The 21,281-nt window shown below is 39.3% G+C and overlaps 1 protein-coding gene across 2 annotated transcripts; it reads left to right on the forward strand.

The window, feature by feature from the left end:
• Positions 1-2,134: 2,134 nt before the first annotated feature.
• LOC117377133 (C-terminal-binding protein 1) lies at positions 2,135-14,466 on the forward strand. 2 transcript variants are annotated; one of them, XM_033973480.2, is made up of 11 exons: positions 2,135-2,570; positions 8,578-8,732; positions 9,309-9,453; positions 9,668-9,771; positions 9,861-9,963; positions 10,591-10,715; positions 10,904-10,993; positions 11,075-11,205; positions 11,268-11,395; positions 11,871-11,985; positions 12,299-14,466. In XM_033973480.2, the coding sequence occupies exons 1-11, from the start codon at positions 2,531-2,533 to the stop codon at positions 12,492-12,494; spliced, it is 1,332 nt and encodes a 443-aa protein (XP_033829371.1). In that variant the 5' UTR covers positions 2,135-2,530; the 3' UTR covers positions 12,495-14,466. The 2 variants fall into 2 exon arrangements, with proteins under 2 accessions (XP_033829371.1, XP_055080594.1); XM_055224619.1 differs by having other exon boundaries at positions 2,139-2,570; positions 12,277-14,466.
• The last annotated feature ends 6,815 nt before the right edge of the window (positions 14,467-21,281 follow it).

The raw sequence follows: 21,281 nt of genomic DNA on the forward strand, positions 1-21,281 counted from the left end.
ATCACAATTTAATTGAATGTCACATCACATGAGCATGTGCATATTTAAGCAGCTGATGTTCACCATACACACATTCACATGAAGGCTGCGAATGTGTATGTGTGTGTAAATGTTTGATAGAAATAGCTCCAGGTCGGGCTGCTGTCAGCCCTGATAAGGCCAACAGTCTGAAGGCGTTTGTGGGCACTGCCGCACGGCAAGCTTCCACTTTTGCTGAGAAGTAGCGAAACCATTAGACACACTGCAGTGACTAGAGGGTGAGCAGAAAGACAGAATAACAGAGTGTATTTGAAAAGACACGGGAACAAAGAGGAGCTAAAAAAGAAAAAAAGAGGGAAGAAAGAAGAAAAACAGGTGAAAGTAAACTACACGTGACAGATAAGAGGAGATGTGCAAAGAGCTAGAGCATAACAAAGTGCTCTGCAGAAAAATCATTACCAGTCACCAATCACGTAGTACACAACACCCACATTTTATACAAAATAGTGTATGTGTAAATGTATGTTTATGCAAAAAAGCACAAAACAGAACTGCTCTATACCTTTTTAAGACACCAAATAATAGTGTTTATTTTCAAGGGAATATAGTTGATGAACCTCAATAATAAATCCAGAAGAGTAATAGGCATTGTGCCTGTGTGTTACTCTAGTAGTAGTTTAATCCCAAGGTCGACACTGCTTATTATTATTAAAGGATTCACAGCATAACTCTTCTGGTGGAGTGTCTGCTACCTGTTTGTCTCCATTGAGATGTTATTGCTTTGGGGTGCCACCAGGAATGTTAAAGGTCTGGAAAGGCAGGAAGAATGTATGTTTTTCAAGGTATTTTTAAGCAATAAAAACACCTGTAGCTGAATATGTAAGATATATTACTAGTATAGTGCCATACAGTGGAAAATCAGACAAAGCAAGACAAGTAAGTGGCAGACCCTTCATCAGAAAATTTACATATAGAGCACCTTTAAGTCAATTAACTATTAAGAAGTTTTGACCTCAATCTACTTTGGGATGTGGACAACTCCCAACAGCCAGAAATGGATGCATTTACAGCTAAACCCGTTCTGACTGAGGAATCTTCCACCACAATCACACAGTTCTGTGTTGATAGCAACCAAACATAGGATCAAAGCTCAGTAGAGGGTAAAGACAAGACTAGATTAATTAATTCCATTAATCTTGGCAGCGTAAGCAAGCAGTAAAAAATGTATGACTGACATAAAAACTGTTAAGGAAGTTATTGAAGAAAGAAATGTCAAAGTACTTTTCAGATAATACAAATAATGTGGCATGATACTATAAAGATAAAGTAAAGCAGCAAGGTTTTTAGGTCTAAATGTTGAGGGACCAAACTCCACTGAATACCACACATTGTTATTGTGTAGGACTTTAGTTGTTATCTAATATAGTAATGTATCATCTTGTCTCAATTTGCTGGATTTTGGTTTCAGTCCATCAACAAGCTATTGAAAGAAATATTCTGATATTAAAATATTCAGATAATGTCAAAGAAAAAAATTCTGCCAATAATTTAGACACAGCATGTTTATAAAATATGTAACAAATCTTAAAGATGATTTCATTTAAACTTACTTTAAGTACCAACTTTTGTAGCTCTTAAAGTCAAATTATCTAAGTTTCCGGGCTTACTAAAATGGTTTATAGTTAGTTAATAATTGTGTCATACACCGTTCCTATTTAAAGGTACAGAACGTGAAATGGCATGTCGGCTGCATGACTCCATGGAAAAAGAAAACTAAAATCATACTTTGGAAATTTCCCTAATTAGATAGATATGGCATTAGATAGATTAGATAGACATTATAACCAAAGGAACAACATTTCCATGGAGACAATCACGATGAGGCCCTCCTCCCAGGCAAAGACGATTTTTATTTTTTATTTTTTTTTGTTTCCTAAAAAGTTACATACTGTGGCTTTAAAACAAAGCCTTTAAGGGGCGCGAAAGTTCACCTGTAGCAACAAAAACTAGTTTTTCTTCTCCTCATTGTAATTGCGTAACTTTTTTTCTCCTCCCAGTCGTTCTTCAAGAAAACAAAAGCTGAATTCTAGCCGCCCTTAGCCCCTCCCCATTCCTACTCTCTCTTTTCACACACTCTGCTTTTCTCCACTGTATCTTCTCTTGGATGTCTCTCTTTACATCCTTGTGCCTCTGCTTGATTGTAACACTGCTTTCATTCTACGTGGGGGTACTTTTTGCAAGACATGGGTAGAAGGAGTAGAAAGAACTGCTGTAACAAAAAGTGAGAAGAGGAGAGGAAGGGAGCTCGAGATAGGGCCGAGGGAGGGGTAAAGCAGATCGAGAGCGGGCGAGCAAGCAGCAGGCAGGAGGGGGAAGAGAGAGAGAAAAGAGGGGGAGCACATGTGTATGCTTGTCACTAAGGGGCTGGGAGAAGGACTAAGGGAAGCGAGGTAGCTGGCCATAGCCGCCATATGCTGACTGGATTCCTGTTCATGTGTGCTGCGAGAACACTGCAGTTTGCGTAGTGCGCTGGCCGGCCGGGGAACACGCCATGGGAAGCTCACATCTCCTCAACAAAGGCATGCCTCTAGGTAAACATGTCGGCTTTTATGTGGTGTGTGCGCGCCCGGGGACCTCTGCATGCATGTGCGCGCCTTCCAATATTTGTGAACTAAGTGTACATTATTCTGCCATGCTCTCCCCTCCCCCCTCCCCTCTCTCTCCCTCTTCGTCTCCTCCTCTTTCTCCTCTTAATTCTGCCAGTCTATTATCTTTCACATCAGCCTTCCTCACACCACACCGGAATGATTAGTCTTTTCTCTACCTCCGATCTGCGTGCATGTGTGAATAGGCAAATATGTGCTGTTGAAGTCTGCTCAAACACATCCATTTGTAGAGACAGAAATAGATCTCTACTCACTCTCCTTCCAGGGCTAGCGAGGGCATGACACATATTTCCTTCTCATTGTTGGTCATTTTACAAAAAAAGATTTACACATTTAGAGAAAGTGGGACGTGCGTGAACACACTCTGAGGAATACGCGCAGGTGAGGGAGGGATGTGATTTGAGATGTGGGAAAAAGACTATTCCAGAACATGGGATCAAGGTAGGGTTGCAAAGATACGAGGGAGGGGGGTGGAGGGTTTGGGTGTGGAGCAGGAGGTGGGAGGGTGTAAGCATACATGATGATGGTCACCTGAAGCAGAATTTCTTATTTATTTATGTCTTATGCTTCTGAAAACTGCTCATTCTGTGATGTCATCAACAGGCTGCGGGGCATATCTTTAGATGACACCAAAGATTAAACTGTTATATTCCTCCCTATTTCAAGTTCATATCCGTATCCAACTGTACTCCTCATGTCCAAGGTCACAGGAAATAAAGCCTATAAATTATTAGTGAGGAGGCATTGCTTGCTGTACATTTTAGGATGCAAAACACGGAATCGCATCAGCAGCTATATTGATCTTGTGATTGTATCAGTTTCAGCTCCTTGTGAAGAGTGCTGAAGCTTTAAGAGCTATTAGAAAGTGCCTTTGTCAGTCCCGGTGATTGAAAGGCTGATTTATGCTTTAGCTAAGAGAGGCTCTGAAATATGAAACAGGGGATGTTTTATCTGAGCATTAAGGTGTTTCGTAAGTGGAGTATTTGTTTGTGTTTGTCAAATCGCATCAGGCAAAAAAGTGTGGCTTTTAACTGAGATCAAGATTCAATCAGTTCTAATCGTCCATGATATGTTTAGTTCTTTTTGATTGAGGGATTCACAGTCAATCCTCTGTTAGTACAAGCATATGGTTTGGAGTATAGACTTTGGAGGGTTTTGAGCTTTTGTGAAATGGCACTAATTAAAAATATGTATTGTTTATGTCTGGGAAACTAATATTGAACATCTTTTTTCGTTTTAATGTAACAAGCAAAAATAATAATAAAGGCCTGTTTTTTTACATATTGGCCACTAAGCAACCAAACTGATTAACTGAATGATTGCTATTCACAATCTAACAAAATCTGAACAAAATCACTAGTTGTATAAGTGAAGAATTCTATAACGGCAGGACTGAGAATAGAGACTGCCCGGTTACCTGTGTGTCAGCCTTGTGATGAACAGGTTATTTCTGAACTGAAGCTGTCAAAACCAGGACACTGCATCTGAAACAACAGCTGAATTAGATATATTGAATGTTGAGCATATTACAGTCCAGTATTTGAGAACACATCGCACTGAAGAGGCCATGAATAAAGTAAAAAGTGCAGAATAATTATGATGTCAACAGACCTACGAAATAACAGGCTAGACAGGGTCGCATCCCAAAACAATACTTTGGAATAAGGCTGTAATTAAAATGAGATCCACAAAGACATTATAGATGTTCTGTCATTTATATGTCATCAGTTTGTCTTGAGTCATTTGTAGTAGTATGTAGTTAAAGTAGAAAAAGCTTGGGTGGTACTGATAAAGCAAACATTATTTCGACGCAATTTAAACCTATTAAAACCTGCTGAATATATGATCCACTTACCTAAAGACTAATGTCCCTATAATCTATTAAACATTAAGAACCCAATCCAATTGAAAGTGTAGCTGGCCCTGGCATATAACAGTTAATCCACTCACATATAATAAGCCTGTTAAAGCATTTACAGATCTTTGTTCCCTAAGACATAATTTTCAGCAGTTACTAATTCACAAATTAAAAGATCAAATGTAATGTTCATGTTATATAGTCACATGTATGAAGCAGTAAGTCTGTTCTATGGTTGCTGGCCTTGCTAAATATGTCTTCATAATTCTATTATACTGTATATTTTAGTGCTTGGGCTGCTACACTGTGGGATTCTATATAGTTTTATTGAATTATTGATTCAGGCCTTGGCAACATTAGTCAATGTGATTGCTGCATCAAAGTCTAGAGCTTTTTTTTTTCACTTTGCATTTTCATATAAGAAGACAACATCAATGCTTTGTAATGAGTAAAGAGAGTGGTATTGTTTCATACTGGTCTTGTGTGTGCACCCTGCTTCCACACACTATCTAGCTCACGTCAGCTTGCACAGATCAGAGAGGGAGCGTGCACTCCTAAATCTTAAAATGTAGGTGGGGCAGTGTGTGCGTGTACAGAGGTGGTGCCGCTGATGGATGCTTTCTGTCTTCTCACGTTTCTTTCCTGGGAATCGACTGCATCCAGGGAGGGACTGAGGCCATGTGAATGAGCATGAAACAAAGCAGCCAGTTAGAAAAAAAACCCACTTCAGATAGGACAGGGCATTTTTCAACACTACTTGGGAGATATAAAAATGAACCAAGAGGATTCAAGACTGAAATTACACAGGAGAAAATGAAACAAGACACATGACCTATGACAGAAGGGTGAGATTCATTCTAAAGACGAAGCTATTGAGGCCATGAAGCTGCATGCCAACAGAGTCAGTGGCATAACAAATCGGCTGTGTTGGCCTTGATGGCTGGTTGCGTCGCCTCCAAGCGTCTGACTTATCACAGGTGTCGCTGGCATAGCTCTTCTCACTTCCCCCACTTTCTTTCCTCTTTAGATTTCTAAAATAAACACTGTATGACTGTAACCACATACACTGTACAGTTTCATATAAAAAAACAGTTTCATTGTGTTTGATCTTTCAGTTCTTTCAGTTTCATTAGCAAAACACAACAGAGTATGAGCTATAAGCAGTTTTGGAAAAATTTAACAAATTGGTAGCGAAAAGCACTGACTCACTGGTTCCACTGATGTTTACGTGTTTAGATATCTCTTTTTAGCTATCAACCAACCTCAATAAAATGTAATATTCTTGGCTGATCTACTTTTTAATATTGCAAAAAGTACATATAAATAGTCAGAGTGCACTTTAGGTTGTGTTTATATGAAAAACAAGGGCCAGCATGTTTTGGCACATAACTCAGTTGATATTTGGCAGCCTTCCAAGAGACAAAACACTGAACTTCAACATTGTCTTGGTTGAGTGACAGATCCAAAATGTTGCTTAAATCCTCCAGGACCAGTTCCAGCTGTTCTGGTGTCAGTGATGTGACCCGGCTGTAGACTGTCCCACACGTACACTGCACTGCCAACAGTCAGTAGCAGATGCTTTTTCCATCTCCAATTGTCAATCAAATTTTCATGGCATAAATTCAGCCTGATCAAGAGGGGATGCAATTTCCGCTTCATTTAGAAGCCTCTCGAAGAGTTAAGATACTTTATTATGAGGCTGATGTTGGGTAAAACATTCACCAGTAGGAAGTTAATATGTCTGTTTGTCTATTAGCAGAGAAGAAACATTAAAACATTCTTGCACTCTTGAACATGTCGAGACCTTAGTGGTATATCCTTACAGTTGTGAGAGCAGGACTATTGTATTGTGAGATATTTAGACACACAAAGTTAAAAGAACAATATTATAACTCAAGGGCCGAATAGGAGCTGTTTGCACACCTGACACGAACAGCTGTCTGCAAACTGATAGGAACACAATGTGAAATGCGTTTCCATTAACGGAAACAAATAGAGCTCCCCATAGTCTAGTTATTCTCCATCTAAAAAGCCTGAAATACATACAAAGCAACAAAATCGTATACCAAATAATACCTTTTGCTTTTTGTGTTATCATAAACATGAGAAACTATCAAGCGTAACAATAAAAACTCCACTGATTACAAAGAAGTAATGTTTACTGTAAAAGTTATATAATATAGTTTAAAAATGTATAGGTCCACAACAGCAGAATAAGACTAAGTTAATTAATAATTCAAAACAACATAATATTCATCAAAAGAGAAGAAAGAAGTTGATAGCTAATTCCTCTAATGTGGAATTCAAAACAAGAGAGGATTAAATAATTACAATGAAGCGCTCCCACGCACTAACAGTGAGTAGGAGAGAGTGACAGAGACAGTTTGAAGTGTGAGAGTTTTATCACACAGTACTAGTCAGCAGCAGTTTGGGGGCTGGTCCTCCCAAGGTCATTCATGGGGCTGGAATGATAGTTATTTCCTCCCTCACCAAAGGAGATGTAGTAGTAATATTCAAAATTCCACTAGAAAATCTCAACCACTCCACACAGCACTTTCACTCACTGGAGAAATACTGTCTCTTAATAATTCCACACAACATGCTGCAGCGCCTTGAATGTGATTTCACATCTAGAGCAAAATGAAATAGTAATGCTGAGTGTGCAGTGCAGTGTGGTGCAGCTGCAATGGGAAACTGTTATTCATGAATACATCTGATTTGCAATGGACGCTGGTGAAGCCTACTTTTGTGCTCACATTGAATTCCTATTTCTCAGTTATGCACCATTGATTTTGTATTGATGTGTAAGTGCAGTGGCCTGCAGGCAAACCCTTTTATGGAAAGCTAATGTTTTACCAGGCCGCAGAATGCATTGTTAGCGGATTTAAGTTTCACCTTATTGGTCTTACAGTGCTGCCGGGGCTCTCTTATGAGATCAGGTTACATGCTATAATATGTGGATAAGACGACAATGCGTTGGTCAGTATGGTACTCGGCCTCTTTGTGGCGCAAAGTAAGAAAAAAAAGATGATGTTAATATCTTTGAAAAGCGGATATGTTAGCAGGATTGAGAAAATGCCTTTATAACAGCACCCAACGCAATCATAAATCATCCATTAACTTAAAAATGGTAACGACAATAGAATCTTTTTTGTACGGCAATAGAGCATTTGTCAAAGAGAAAATTGCATGGTACAAATTCATTCACCTTTTATTATGTACACCTCTCTGTTAAACCAAGGTCCACACTCATTGTAGGGTCATTTGTAGAATCTACTTGTTAATTGCCACTTACCCTTGAGTACGGCCTTAGCTGCTCACTGCGGGTGACTGCATGATGTAAAGAAGCAGTTTTATAAAGCAGGCTCAATGACTTCAATTTCTTACTTCACTGTCTGCTAACCTTGGTCTGGTCAGCCATGTCAAGCTCACTTAAGCTGTAAAATATCACATTTGTGTTAAATACCTGATACAGATCTAACAGATTAACCTTGTCCAGTCATTACGGGTCACTCAGTAGTTCATTGCATCCCTGACAGTATGCAGATACAGAACCTCCTTTTTACACTTCACTACTAAACACCAAATAATTCTTCAATCAACTTTTTAAACTATAAGACAAAGCTGCAAAAGTTCTGTCATCTTATCTCACATACATGACAACAGGAAATTCTTCAAGATCACACTAGGCTACAGTCACCATAGCAACTGCATCAGCCCAGAGTACAGATATTATGGGATGCAGATTAGGCAGGGTCCCCTCTGAGTCCAGCGGCAAGTCTCACAAGTGACAAACAACTGATGATATGTGACACTTGAGCAATGCTGGAAGTCAGAAAGTCTTTTTATACCGAGAGAGGGACGAAAATACTCTTGGATTGAGGATCACTCTGTTCAGCATCCAAGTTCTGCAGATACACGACACAAGCTGAGAAAGCGATATAAGAGATATAAACAGAGGCTGATGCTTACTGACAATAACCACATTTTGACTTTGTATCAGATCATACAAAGCAAACTAGGTAACTTTAGAATATAAAAGAGTACAATTACAACATTTCCTCACTCTTTTAGGTATCAGGCCACCCATCATGAATGGGCCTATGCACCCCCGCCCCCTGGTGGCGCTGTTAGATGGACGTGACTGTACAGTGGAGATGCCAATCCTGAAAGATGTAGCAACAGTGGCCTTCTGTGATGCCCAGTCCACACAGGAGATCCACGAGAAGGTACACATGTTTTTTTCTTTATTTTATAACTGGGCATTATAAAACTTGCTGTATCTGCAAATTATAAAATGGAGAATAAACAAGCCTAGGTCAGTGTATATCGGTCCCTGTGGACTGTAAGTGGGTCTGTGTGTCTGGCAGGGTTATGTCTTGTTCTGGGTGACTGCCAAGCAGGCCCTCTCAGTGAGCGCGCTCAGTAGGCCACAGCGTGGGAGAAACAGATGGCTTTGGCTCAAACACCAAGCTCTTGTCCCCTTAGTAAATGCTGTCTAGTAGGAATCGCCATATTGTGCAATTAAAAAGCCTTTACAGAAATAACCCATGCAGAATGTAAAGAATGTAATATATAATATAATGTATGTTTTTATAAATCAAATACATACACATTTAATTGTGTCAGCAATTGTCTGGCAACACCAACAATAAACAGATGTGTATTAATATAATGTTAAAGTGTTACCAAACAGCATATAAATACATGAAAATGCAATCAGTGAACTGACTATATGACACAATGTTGTTGCTCATTATAGTGTTTTGGACAACATTGCTATCTTTGAAACGGTGTGTGCCCAGGTGCTGAATGAAGCAGTAGGGGCACTTATGTACCACACCATAACTTTAATGAGAGAAGACCTGGAGAAGTTTAAGGCTCTGCGCATTATTGTTCGCATTGGCAGTGGCTATGACAATATCGACATCAAATCTGCAGGGGAACTGGGTGAGAGCACAGCACACTCTCTTAACATCAGCAGTGGTTTTATAGGATGTGTTTTGAAGTTTTATTTCTATCATATTTTATTTAAAACATTTAATTGACAATAGCTGACTGAAAATTGGAAATACATATTTAAACACTGATAACACAGTGCATGGCTTCAAAACCGCCTTTCCACAAACCAGTTGCTAATCCTCCTGTTGTCTGTGGACTGCAGGCATTGCGGTGTGTAACATGCCAGCAGCATCAGTGGAGGAGACCGCAGACTCCACACTGTGTCATATCCTCACCTTGTACCGACGCACCACCTGGCTACACCAGGTTTGTTAGCTCTGAATGACTAATCATTACAGACACTTAGTCATTTCCTGAAGCTTCACTCTGAGATCTGAGGGTCTTTGTTACGTTAGGCTCTTCGAGAAGGTACGAGGGCCCAGAGCGTGGAACAGATACGAGAGGTGGCATCAGGAGCAGCCAGGATCAGAGGAGAGACTCTCGGCCTCATTGGTCTTGGTGGGTACTTGTTATTAATATTGTATGAATGTGGTATGTGTGTGAGTGTTGGCAGTGGTCAGAGGGGCTGATGGTGCAGAGTGGTAGCCTCTTTTCCATCAGTGTACCCCAGGGCAGCTGTCGCTATAATAGTATCTTATCCAACCCAAAATCCAAACCTTTATTAATGAATTAATATTGATATTATTGTTGAGCAGCAAGTGAATACATGACATTCCAGACAAACTAAGAGCTTCTATATCTATATCTATCTAACATTTTAGCGGTCCCTGTTAAGTCTCTTCAGTAATAAAAAGAAAATTAATCTAGATCAGTGAGAGCTGCAGTCGCTGAGAGACTAGGGTTGACCAGCCGTTAATGAGAACACAAAACTGATTGAACAGAATTTATCCATCCATCCATCCATCCATTTTCTTCCGCTTATCCGGGGCCAGGTCGCAGGGGCAACAGTCTAAGCAGGGACTCCCAAACTTCCCTCACCCCAGAACAGAATTTAGCAGAGATCAAACTGAGAAACTGGGAAATTCTATGTTTGCTGTTTGGCAAATCACTGTAGAATGCAAAAGTGTGTTACAATAAGAAAGAAAGCATGTGACATGTATTTTTAACCCCCCCTTCCTTTTGTAGGTCGAGTGGGCCAGGCCGTAGCACTGCGAGCAAAAGCATTTGGCTTCAATGTGATATTCTATGACCCGTATTTAGCCGATGGAGTGGAGAGATCACTGGGACTACAAAGGGTCACTACACTACAGGTACACATTGAAAACATGGAGGCTACTTTTCACTGTCAGCATATTTAATCATTCTATTAACTGTGCTATAAAGCTGGATGATAAGGTTACATACATAGATAATATTGTCTTAACCACATTTCTTCTTTTATAATCATTTATAATGTAATGAAATGTAATTTCCTCACACTGAGTGTTGTCTCCCTCAGGACCTGCTCTTCCATTCAGACTGTGTTTCTTTGCACTGCAGCCTCAATGAGCACAACCACCATTTGATCAATGACTTCACCATCAAACAGGTAACACACAAACACTGATGTCAAGATGAAGAGCAAAAGAAATGATTCTTGTCTAATTATAAACAATTTTTTGTGAGACAGATGCGCCAGGGAGCATTTTTGGTGAACACCGCGAGGGGGGGCTTGGTGGATGAGAAAGCCCTGGCCCAGGCCCTGAAAGAGGGACGGATACGTGGAGCTGCTCTGGATGTCCATGAGTCCGAGCCCTTCAGGTAAACAGTGGAACAAAGAGCCAAGTGTGAACAAAATGGTACAAACTAAAGGTTTCTGTCAGTTTCAGCCAGGGTCCACTTAAGGATGCCCCCAACCTCATCTGCACCCCACACGCAGCATGGTACAGCGAACAGGCATCGCTTGAAATGAGAGAGGAGGCAGCCAGAGAAATCCGAAGGGCTGTCACTGGTAAGACCAATGCATTGATATTTATACAGTGCTCTTTGAAGCAAAGAAAAAGGGTCTGTGAAGGGTCAACAAGAACAACGATGCTTTTTCATTAGAATCTATTTGACTACAGGCAATAAAGCACAGGCATACACTTTATCTGTATAAGATTCTGAGATGCTAAAAACTAAACCTAAATGCATTTACTAGCAGAGACCCAACAGCTTGTCAGGCTGTTTGTCAGCTTTTTGTATAGGTTTTCAAATTTGTTTTAGCACAACTGTTCAGTAATGTAAAGTTGTTGGTTTTGTTTTTTTTTACATTTGGTCCCAATCTTCTTTTTCAACATGTGTGGGAACGTTTTTACTATACACAGAAAAATACCATACATGCCTGGTAGAAAATTATACAAGAGTGTCTCATCTGTATGGACTACACTGGCATTCCCCTGTGTGAGATGTTCAACTTGAAATGTTCCTTTCTCTCCCCTGTTTAGGTCGTATCCCAGACAGTCTTAAAAACTGTGTGAATAAGGAGTTTCTTTCTCAGAATAACCACTGGACAGGAGTTGACCCAGCCACTGTCCACCCTGAACTCAATGGAGCTTATAGGTAAGAGCTTCAGAGCTATGCAAGAGCATAGATACTATACTATAGATTTGACCCTTACTGCAAGATTCTTAACTCCCACTCAAGGATTTTGGTGCTTTCACATTGTGTAGGTATTTTAACGTTGTAGACAATGGCTCCAACAGTTAAATCAAATGTTTATTGTTTTAAATAGAAATAAATATAAATACATTTAAATTGAATGTGTTTAACAAATGAAATTCTTCTATTGAACTCACTCTATGTACATACACTGCTTTGTGCTATACCTCCTAAATGTTCCCATTTGCCAAGTGGTTTTGGCCTGTCCTTGCAGGTACCCTCCTGGAGTGGTGAGCTTACCAGCCGGAGGGCTCCCTCCCCCTGTTGAAGGCATCGTGCCCAGCGCAGTGCCCATCACACACACTCTGCCTCCTGCTGTCGTTCACCCTCCACATGCGCCATCACCAGGACAGAACACTGTCAAGCCACCAGAGGGAGATAGAGAGCAGCATCCTAATGAGCAACTGTAGCTACCTTCAAACACACAGGCTTGGCAGGTTGTCTGGTGACCAAAAGATCTGTGCATGAAAATGGCAGCAAAGATCAAATTGACAACTTGTTATCTAACAGTGTCAGATCCCAAGATGTCAAACTCCAAGATGATGATCCAAAATCAACTTGCAATTTCCTGCAAGCAGACTGTTTACACTCCAAAGAGGAGAAAGACCAACACAAGGAGACACCCTAATATAGAACTTTACTCTGCCAGAAGATAAAACCTAAGCATCAATGTGGAAAAATACTGGATATAATTCTGCCATCTTAGGCTGTCTGTCCAAAGTTACAGGGGCATGTTTCATGTCTCCTCTTCACGTGTCACTTCCTAAGTTCATGTACAAGTAGTAGGTTATGAAATGAATGTAACCTGTTTGTGTACAGTTTTAGACATGCAGCAATGAATTACAGGTCATTGTATTCAAGTCTTAACAAAAACCATGGGTGAATTTCCTTCATGTAGCCACAATGGTTTTAGAATACAATACCTGATAAGTGTTCCTGGATAAGCAAGGCCCCAGAAGAGGCAGCTTTTGCACACCTTCTCAGGAAATTAAGTTTCCGCAGTTGGTATTATTTGTTTAGTTTTTTTTAAGGATCATTTTTATGCCACTTAGTGCTTCTGTTTTCTACCTGCTTGCCTTTGTTGTGTCCTACAACATTAGAAGAATAACTTTGCCCATTTGTTTTGGTTAAGGAGCATGTGATTTCGCTCTTGGGACTTGTGTAAAAGTTTGATCTAAATTGTTGGACTATGAGAGGAAAGGCTAAGGTCAGTCACAAAATGATGTGCTTTGCAGGATAAACAAGAATTATAAACACTTCAATGTTGAAACCAGGGCTTCCTTTACTTTTTACAAAGAAAAACACACAGGTCAAGGAGCAGTTTAGTACAAAAGCAAGGATTACATTATACTCCACTTTTCTTCACTGAATTATTAAAACTGACATTATGCATTTCTGCTGTAAAACAACACTGACTTACTGAAAACTAAACTGCACTTCCTGTTTGGGTAAAAATGGATGAGTGAAAATTCAAACAAAATAGTTGGACTGAATGGTTATGCGCAATATGGTAAAACAAATATAAAGTATTCCTCTGAAATGGGTCCAGCTTGAGTATACCATTTAGCCACCCTCGGTGGCTTCTGTGTCTATGTGTACATATGTACTGCCTGCCTGTGTCAATGTGACTTGGTTGTATCTGTGTCTTTAAACAGCTCTGGGAGAAGAGGTGAGAACCAGTAGGCGCCAAAGCATGTTGTGTTTAGAAGACTGCCATTATAAAACACTACACTGAATTCAATGGCAGTAATTTTATGCATTCAATATGTATGTGTTCAACTCATGTTTAGTCTGTTTTGACAACATGACACTGCATTCTGGTTCTTCTCCCAGCAGCTGAGTAGTAAAACAGTTTACTGTGGCCTACCTAGTCTTGTTGGTGAGGTAGTATGTGTAACGATCAGGGATGGATATTTCATTGGCTCAGTATTTCACAAATAATGGAATCAGGGCATCAGTGAAATGCATTAACATAAATGTATTCAACACTGTTAGCCCCAAATCCTACACAAATATGTTGGAAAATGCAAAACTTTGCTTGTAAACTCACCATGAGTGAGTATAGAAATGAAAAATTATTGATAAGCAACACTGCCCATAGAGATAACTCATATAAACTGCATTCCTGATTCAAACCAGTGTGTGCCAAGGAAAATGTGTCAAAGAACTCCTTGAAAATCTATCCCTGGAAGTAACACACAGTCCGCTGTTGCCTACTTTGGTCCCCTTTATAGTTAGGTAGTAGGCGTAGCAATATACAGTATACATATTATATTCTACAGTAAATATCATTATTTTTGGTCAAGATTGACTAACTGACAAAGATATGTTTGTGACTGTATGCATTTGTATGAATTATTTTAAAAATAAACTGTGGAAGGTGATGTGTGGGTCTTTTTGTCTCGGGATTATTTCTGTTTTAGGAAAGTCTCAGTCACTATTTCCCAGTGACTTCCACATGATGGAGCTAGTAGAGTTTCTATGCTGAGAGGTGCAAGGCTTGGCGACCCTGTGGTAAAGTTAAGTGTATTCCATAAATGATTCTGTAATGAAGATATTTTTTGTCACTGTATTTCCAAGCCAAATAAATCCTTGACACTGATTAATTGAAATCTACCCCGTAACAACAACAACTCCATTGTTCTGAGCAGTGTTCATACCACAACCTTTTGACACTGGACATAACAAATCTGTTCCATTAGCTGTCTTTATCTTTGCACATCACTTATTTCCCTTTTTAATAGAAAGCACTAAGTTGATTTTCATTCGCCTCTGTTTCCCCCATTCAGTATTACACTACACCAGCTGGAAACTCAGAGTCAAGCAAAACCTCAGGAAGCAAATGGAAATCAGATGTAGTCAACACAAACGGCCAGACATGGTTTTAGATCCAGCACAGAGACCTCCAAAAGGCTCCAAGAAACCAGCTACAAGATAACATCAGATAGGGTCAATGTGTTACAGCAATAAAGACGATTTCAAAATAATGCCATGATTTTAAACAGTAAGAACAGAGAGTTAAGTAGATCAAAACGACACCAAACACCAATGAGGTTAATGTTCAAACTGGGCACACTCAGATCTGACCCAGAATGTTACATCTTTTTATTTCAGATCAAGTCTTGTAATATTTCTTTCTCTTAGTAAAATAAATGGAAAAGAAATTGAACTGAGTACTGGAAAGGAAACTTCAGGACCTAATTTATCTTTGTATTTCATATGTAGCTTAGTGTCATAGAAAAAACTATCAAACTGGATTCTCAAGGGTGTACACGTGAATCTCATAAAGTATACACATGTTTTTCTCCTCCATTTTATAGAATGCATAGAACATATTTATAAAAATATAGAGAGGATGGAAATTAATAATAAAATTAGCTGTTTAACGACAGTAATGTTTAATACTTACAGTAATGCATGTGTATACTATTAAACTGTATACTTTGCTCATCTTGGTCATGCTTCAGATGGTTTTATAACTGTATGTATGCCGGCCTGGACACCATTCTCGTCAGTCCTGTCAGTGCTGGAGGTGTTGATTGTGTGGGCAGCGCTTCAGGCTGTGGATGAGGCAGCTGATGATTGACATGAAGGAAATGGTTGGATTTTCACACTTCCTTCAGTCTCCTCTCACCTTTCCTTCAACATGGTCGCGTGCCTGCTTTCTTTCCCTAACATTTTACAGCTTTCCTCTCAAACCAGATTCAGTCCAAACAGAGGCTGAGAGGATAATTATCCCCATAAACAGTGGAATACAGTGGCAGTCCGAACTCGGAGAAGGTGATGCACCGCGCTGGGAGCAACAGCAGACTGTTTGTTTCCTTTTGGGTGTAGCTATTCAATGGACCTACACTTTTCACAAGGTCTTTCCTCTCAGCCAAGGAAAATGTCTGGCTCTTAACAGACACCAGACATCTGCTTGTAAATGTTAACAACTGTAGTTGCCAGGTTGAATAAACTGAAGGCTCCAACTTAATGCCAAGTTTATTAATATACTTTTTCACTCTATTACGCTCTATTTCTATGTAACTCCAAAAATCAAGAGTACTTTTCTATTTCTCTACAGCTATACAAATACTAACAAGGACTTACTCAACTTTGACCTGCAAAAGTGAATTAGCTATTATCTTCAAGCTGAAAATCTCTCTTCTTGCCATACAGTGTTGGAAGACATTGTAAAATATAAACAGACGCCTGAAGTGAGCCTACGCTACTGGAGAAACCGCAAGGAGTCAAGTGAAAGGAGAAATATTATGAGAAAGACAGCTAAGGACGCAAGATCAAGGAGTGCAAGAACAGGAAAAAGGAGACAAGCTGAAAAATGAATATGGCGAATTTCAGCAACCCACAAATGGCTTTACTTTACAGGTTTACAGTCTTAGCACAAACTCATTTATCCCTGTAAATTATTAGAAATAAGTTAAGTAATTCCTGTTGTAACTATTTCTGCACCAAACAAGTAAAAGCTTTTTGACAAATAGATTCATACATAGACTCATCATTTACACCAATTCTCACTAACAAATAATTAAAAAGTTCTTAAGTTTTATATGCAATATTAACATAACCCCCCTAATCACATAAAAATATCCAAGATTGAACTTGTTTGCCAACTTAAACTTCTAGAGCTTATTGTTGAGTCAGAGAATACAAAGCATTAATCCCCTCCACGCATTTACATTTTCTTCAGTTGTGCAAATGAACCAACTGATCTCACATGGGAAATTTCCAAGAAGCATTTAACCATCTGTATAAACCACAAGTGCTATCACAGAACAAATGAAGGTCCATTTCTGTGGTTGTAGCAAAGATTGAGATTTCATGGCCTCATTTTCTCAATGATCTACAACAGTATTCTTTCCAAACAACAATTTAACAATCATGGTCACCTCTTTGCCCAAAATGACCTCACACATTTGACTTTGTATTAAAAGTAAATTTGTTATTGGGTTCAGTGTCGATATTTATGACTTTTTACCATGTTATTGCTCAAAACTATATTTGAAATTGTGCATATGAACAAAGCAGAGAAATTGCATACAGGTACTTTTTTTTTGATAACTGTCTGGATTATTTGAAGACTGTTCTTAACGCTAAGCACAAAACATCAACAAAAATGCACTACACAAATAGTCTCAAGCTTACACCATGATTTAAAGAAGACATATTTTGCTATATGCAGTTCTAATCTGTGACACCCATGGATCATTTTGTTGTATTTTGGACATTTTAAGTCACTGTATTGATCAGAAACATCTTAATAAAAGAAAGAGTTTTGCTGACATCCAGGTTAGAAAATGAAGCAGCCCAATGAGGTATAGTCGATTTCTTTTAAAATGCATCAGTGTAAACTTCATCACAACCAAGTCGGCCCCTCCTATGAATCGCCACAGATCATGCTGCGCAACTCTACTAAATCCTACATGTATTACCAATTAAGAAAATAAAATTGGAAAACGAAGTAAGGAAAGATCAGTGGGTGTGTTTTGGTGGCAATGAAAATGAGGGTAGATCAGAGCAATCAGACATACTGATTGCAGGAGAATAACGATTACTCAAACATGCATGAATCACTCCAAGTACAACTTCAAGTGGGTAAATGACAAAAGAAAACAATAAGATCATAGTTAAAAGCTCTAAATAGGTAAAAAAAAAAAAAAAAAATGTAGCACTACACAAAAGTCTTAAAGCTACATCATGATTTAAGCAAACCAGATAGCAGCAGGGGAAGACACAGGAAAGCCATCTTTTGTTCATGCTGCCTCGGGCTCACATCGCTGTCAGACTTTAAGCTTTGCAGGTTTACATCCGTCATCATTTTGTGCGTAACTTGAGAAATGAAGGATAAGAAATCCTTTCACATAGAATGCAAGGCAGTAACTGGTTGCACCTATGAAAACAAAGAGGGGACGTCAGAGGAAGAGCTATAGGAAGAACCGGATTATACTGTGATGGAAATCGCTTTAAAAATAATCCCGGCCCTTTCACAGGACTAAAAACCATGCCCATCTGCAAGGGAAAAAAATTGAGAACTTATGTGTGCATCCCAATGGCAGCAAAGTTTGGCTGCAGTAGAGATGCGAAAGTTGAATTAGGTTCAACGGCGTCGTTTTAACCAGAAAAAAAATGAACAGCTAGTTAATGATCCTTTTGTACTCTAACTGAATAGGTTCATAGAAAATAAATGCTTTGACATTATTCGACCCCTGAATCCTTATCAGGTGTAAAGTGCACCAGTAAAGTAGGGCCATGTACCTTGTTACACAGTACAGGTGTTCATTGTATTCATTTTCTGCCAACACACAATTACTGCTAACTATTCCCCCAAAAGGAACAGTAAATCCCTGAACAGAGTGGGACACATGAGACGATCATGGGGACTGATACTGAAAGCCACCAGAAGTTTACTTTTGGTATGTGCACTGATTTTAATGTAACATAGCCCTGTTGAAATAGTCCATCCTTCCTATTATGCAATATTGCAGCTAATTTATTTCCCAGGGCACCTGTCTTATGCTTCAGAGGCGGTGTACTGTCTTTAATCTCACAGGGGGAACTAACTGTATGTATTTATCAACCACACTGTGACAAAGGGAGTCCCGGTTTTCTTTTCAACACAGTCATATTTTAATATATTTCCCTCTCTGGTAATTTAAGATCTAAGTAATTCATCGGACAGAGAGCTGGACAGATGTCTTCTGAGTCCACACTCCCCAAAGGTATAACAAACACAAGAACTGAAAACAGCTCATTGTATTTTTTATCATATCTGTTTATTGTCAACAACAGGTGTTTAAATATGCTACAAAAGTAAGAAAACAAAGATGCAGAGGATGAATGCCACCCAAGCACTGACAGTTGTCTGGACAGTCTAATGTCATGCACAGATCGTAGAACATCCCAAACTTCCTGGAAAGCAGTCATCCATTGGCAGCACATGGAAATCTGTGACCTAAGTTTCCTCTGATTTCAGAAGTATTGGGTATTTTACTTCAGAATTTCAAATCTGTTTTCCATTTCCATTCATCATGCTGTGGTTGGGTCGTCACAACATCTTGGATTCCTTCAAGGAGCATTTTAGATGTTGTAATATTTGGACATGTTACTTGATGGGGAAGCATAGACATATATAAATCTCTCTGTAAACGCTGCCGTGAGCCTCGTCATTTTGGTTTTAAAATGTCCATATTAACCCACTCTACATGACCCTTTTATTTAGCTATTTTTAGTTATTTAAATTAAGATATGAAGATTAATAAATGACAAATCCAAAGCCTGCTTTCCCCGAGGTCACTTCCGCTAGCAGTAGCAGGTTAATTGACAACCTCGTTGCTAATGATTGATTGATTGATTGATTGACAGCCTCGTTGGTAAGTTGCTCTTGCTGTTGAAGGTATATGCCTCAAGGGGCAGCCTCACTCCTGACTGGGTATACAGCGCTTATGGTTAACCCCTGGAGCTCCAGGGGCAGTCTGATGTCATCCAAACATATATAATATTTTCTTAATGAATCTAAATCATACCCAGAATATACTTTCATAAGATCAATTTCAGAAATTCATAAATGCATGTTCTCTCTCATTAAATTATCTTGGTCAGTTGTGTAGCTCCTCCATAGAAGAGGCAGGCCTGGGGTCGGTCTGTGGGAGACAGATTGGAAGGTTGTACCTTGTGTGGACTGCTTTGGACCCCTCAAATGGCCTTGGTTCAGTGAAAACACTTTTACAACACTTGTGGCTAAAAAACACTAGATTGATAAGCCTATGTGTGGCACTCTGAATTAATAGTAAAAGAAAATTTCAATTCTGTCAACTGGACAAGTCTGAAAGTGAAGAGTGAAGACGTTTTGCCTCATCCAAGCAGCTTCTGCAGTTCTGGTCAGATTGAATTGAGTTCTACACATCAATCTGAAACCTCACTAAAAGCGATCAGAAAAAGGCAGAACAGCCACACAAATCTGATTGGTCGACACATCATAAAGCAAGAAATCAAACTTTAGTTTAATCCTGTTGAGAGAACACAGCACTTGCATGTTTTCTTTTTTTTAAAACAAAATTGTCTGTATTGCTGCTACAATAGGCTGAAGTCTGTTCATCTGTGTCGCCATGTTGATTTTGGTTGGCTTGGGCGCTTCACTTTTGGTTTACCCACACCACAATGCTGCCCTGTAATTGGTCTAAACCACTGGTTAACCAGGCAATCGCAACAGTGGGAGGCAGGCCAGATGGATTCTTGTGAGTTTATGAGCTCATAAATATCGCAATAATTCATCTTGCTGGCAAGGTTACAAAAACATCTTTAGAAAATCTATCAAAATCCAGAAGGAGGACTGTTATCAAAAGTTAACACTCAAGCTGCAAGCTTCTCTATTACAGAAAATGGTCCAAAGTATAAGTCTGTGTTTACAATGGACACATTCCAGCCCACACATGGGAGCACAAAGCCAGGTGTTTCTGCTAAAGGTGCTTCATACAATTATATACAGTATCACACTCTGGCAGAGTGCAGCTACTTATCATATACTATCCACTTGACTTAACAAACTAGAAGGTTATAATTCATTTGATAATATTGTCCTCTCTTTCCATGTATGGTATTTCTTTGGAAATATTATAAATTGCTGTTTGTTGCTTTGTGTCAGCAGCTTAGCCTTGGGTCTTCTTCACACCACTAAATGATCTAAATGATCTACTCCCGTAGCTCACGCCGATCAACACAACATACATGTTTTGTTGTCCAATATTTTATGATCTGTTTATCACTGTAAAAGAAAACCTGAAATTTGTCAACAGGGCAAAAAGTTTTAGTTGTATCATCCAGATTGTTTTGATCCCTTTTAAAAGCTAACTACTACTGTTTTAGTGAAAGATACAATAGAGCCAAGAGTACTGTTCTGGAAATTGGATTTCATTGGTTTTGCCTTTTTGCTGCATATGGGCCCTGTAAATCATGTGCTTTATACCTCCGGCCGGGGGTTCACCACCTCAACACTGGGTGGGAGGACAGCATGATGGGAAAAACATTGTGGGATTTCACTTTAGTGGGTCAGAAAGTGAGAAAGAAAATGGAATAAAATGGAAAAGACAATGAGATGGTTTAACAGAAGCAAGAAGAGAGCCGTCTGCTGTCGATGAAGGAGCGAGACAGGCAGCAGGGGGTAAAATATTGAAATACAGACACAGGAGAAGGTTGATTAA

This window comes from Periophthalmus magnuspinnatus, chromosome 10 (assembly GCF_009829125.3).
Source record: "Periophthalmus magnuspinnatus isolate fPerMag1 chromosome 10, fPerMag1.2.pri, whole genome shotgun sequence".
In the NCBI taxonomy this organism is placed as follows: Eukaryota; Metazoa; Chordata; class Actinopteri; order Gobiiformes; family Gobiidae; genus Periophthalmus; species Periophthalmus magnuspinnatus.

Excerpts from the sequence above, each read along its gene's own strand:
- LOC117377133 (XM_033973480.2), top strand. The coding sequence starts at position 2,531 with ATGGGAAGCTCACATCTCCTCAACAAAGGCATGCCTCTAG. Across the intron at positions 9,772-9,860 it reads GCACCACCTGGCTACACCAG|GCTCTTCGAGAAGGTACGAG; the intron begins GTTTGTTAGCTC and ends TTGTTACGTTAG. Across the intron at positions 9,964-10,590 it reads TCTCGGCCTCATTGGTCTTG|GTCGAGTGGGCCAGGCCGTA; the intron begins GTGGGTACTTGT and ends TTCCTTTTGTAG.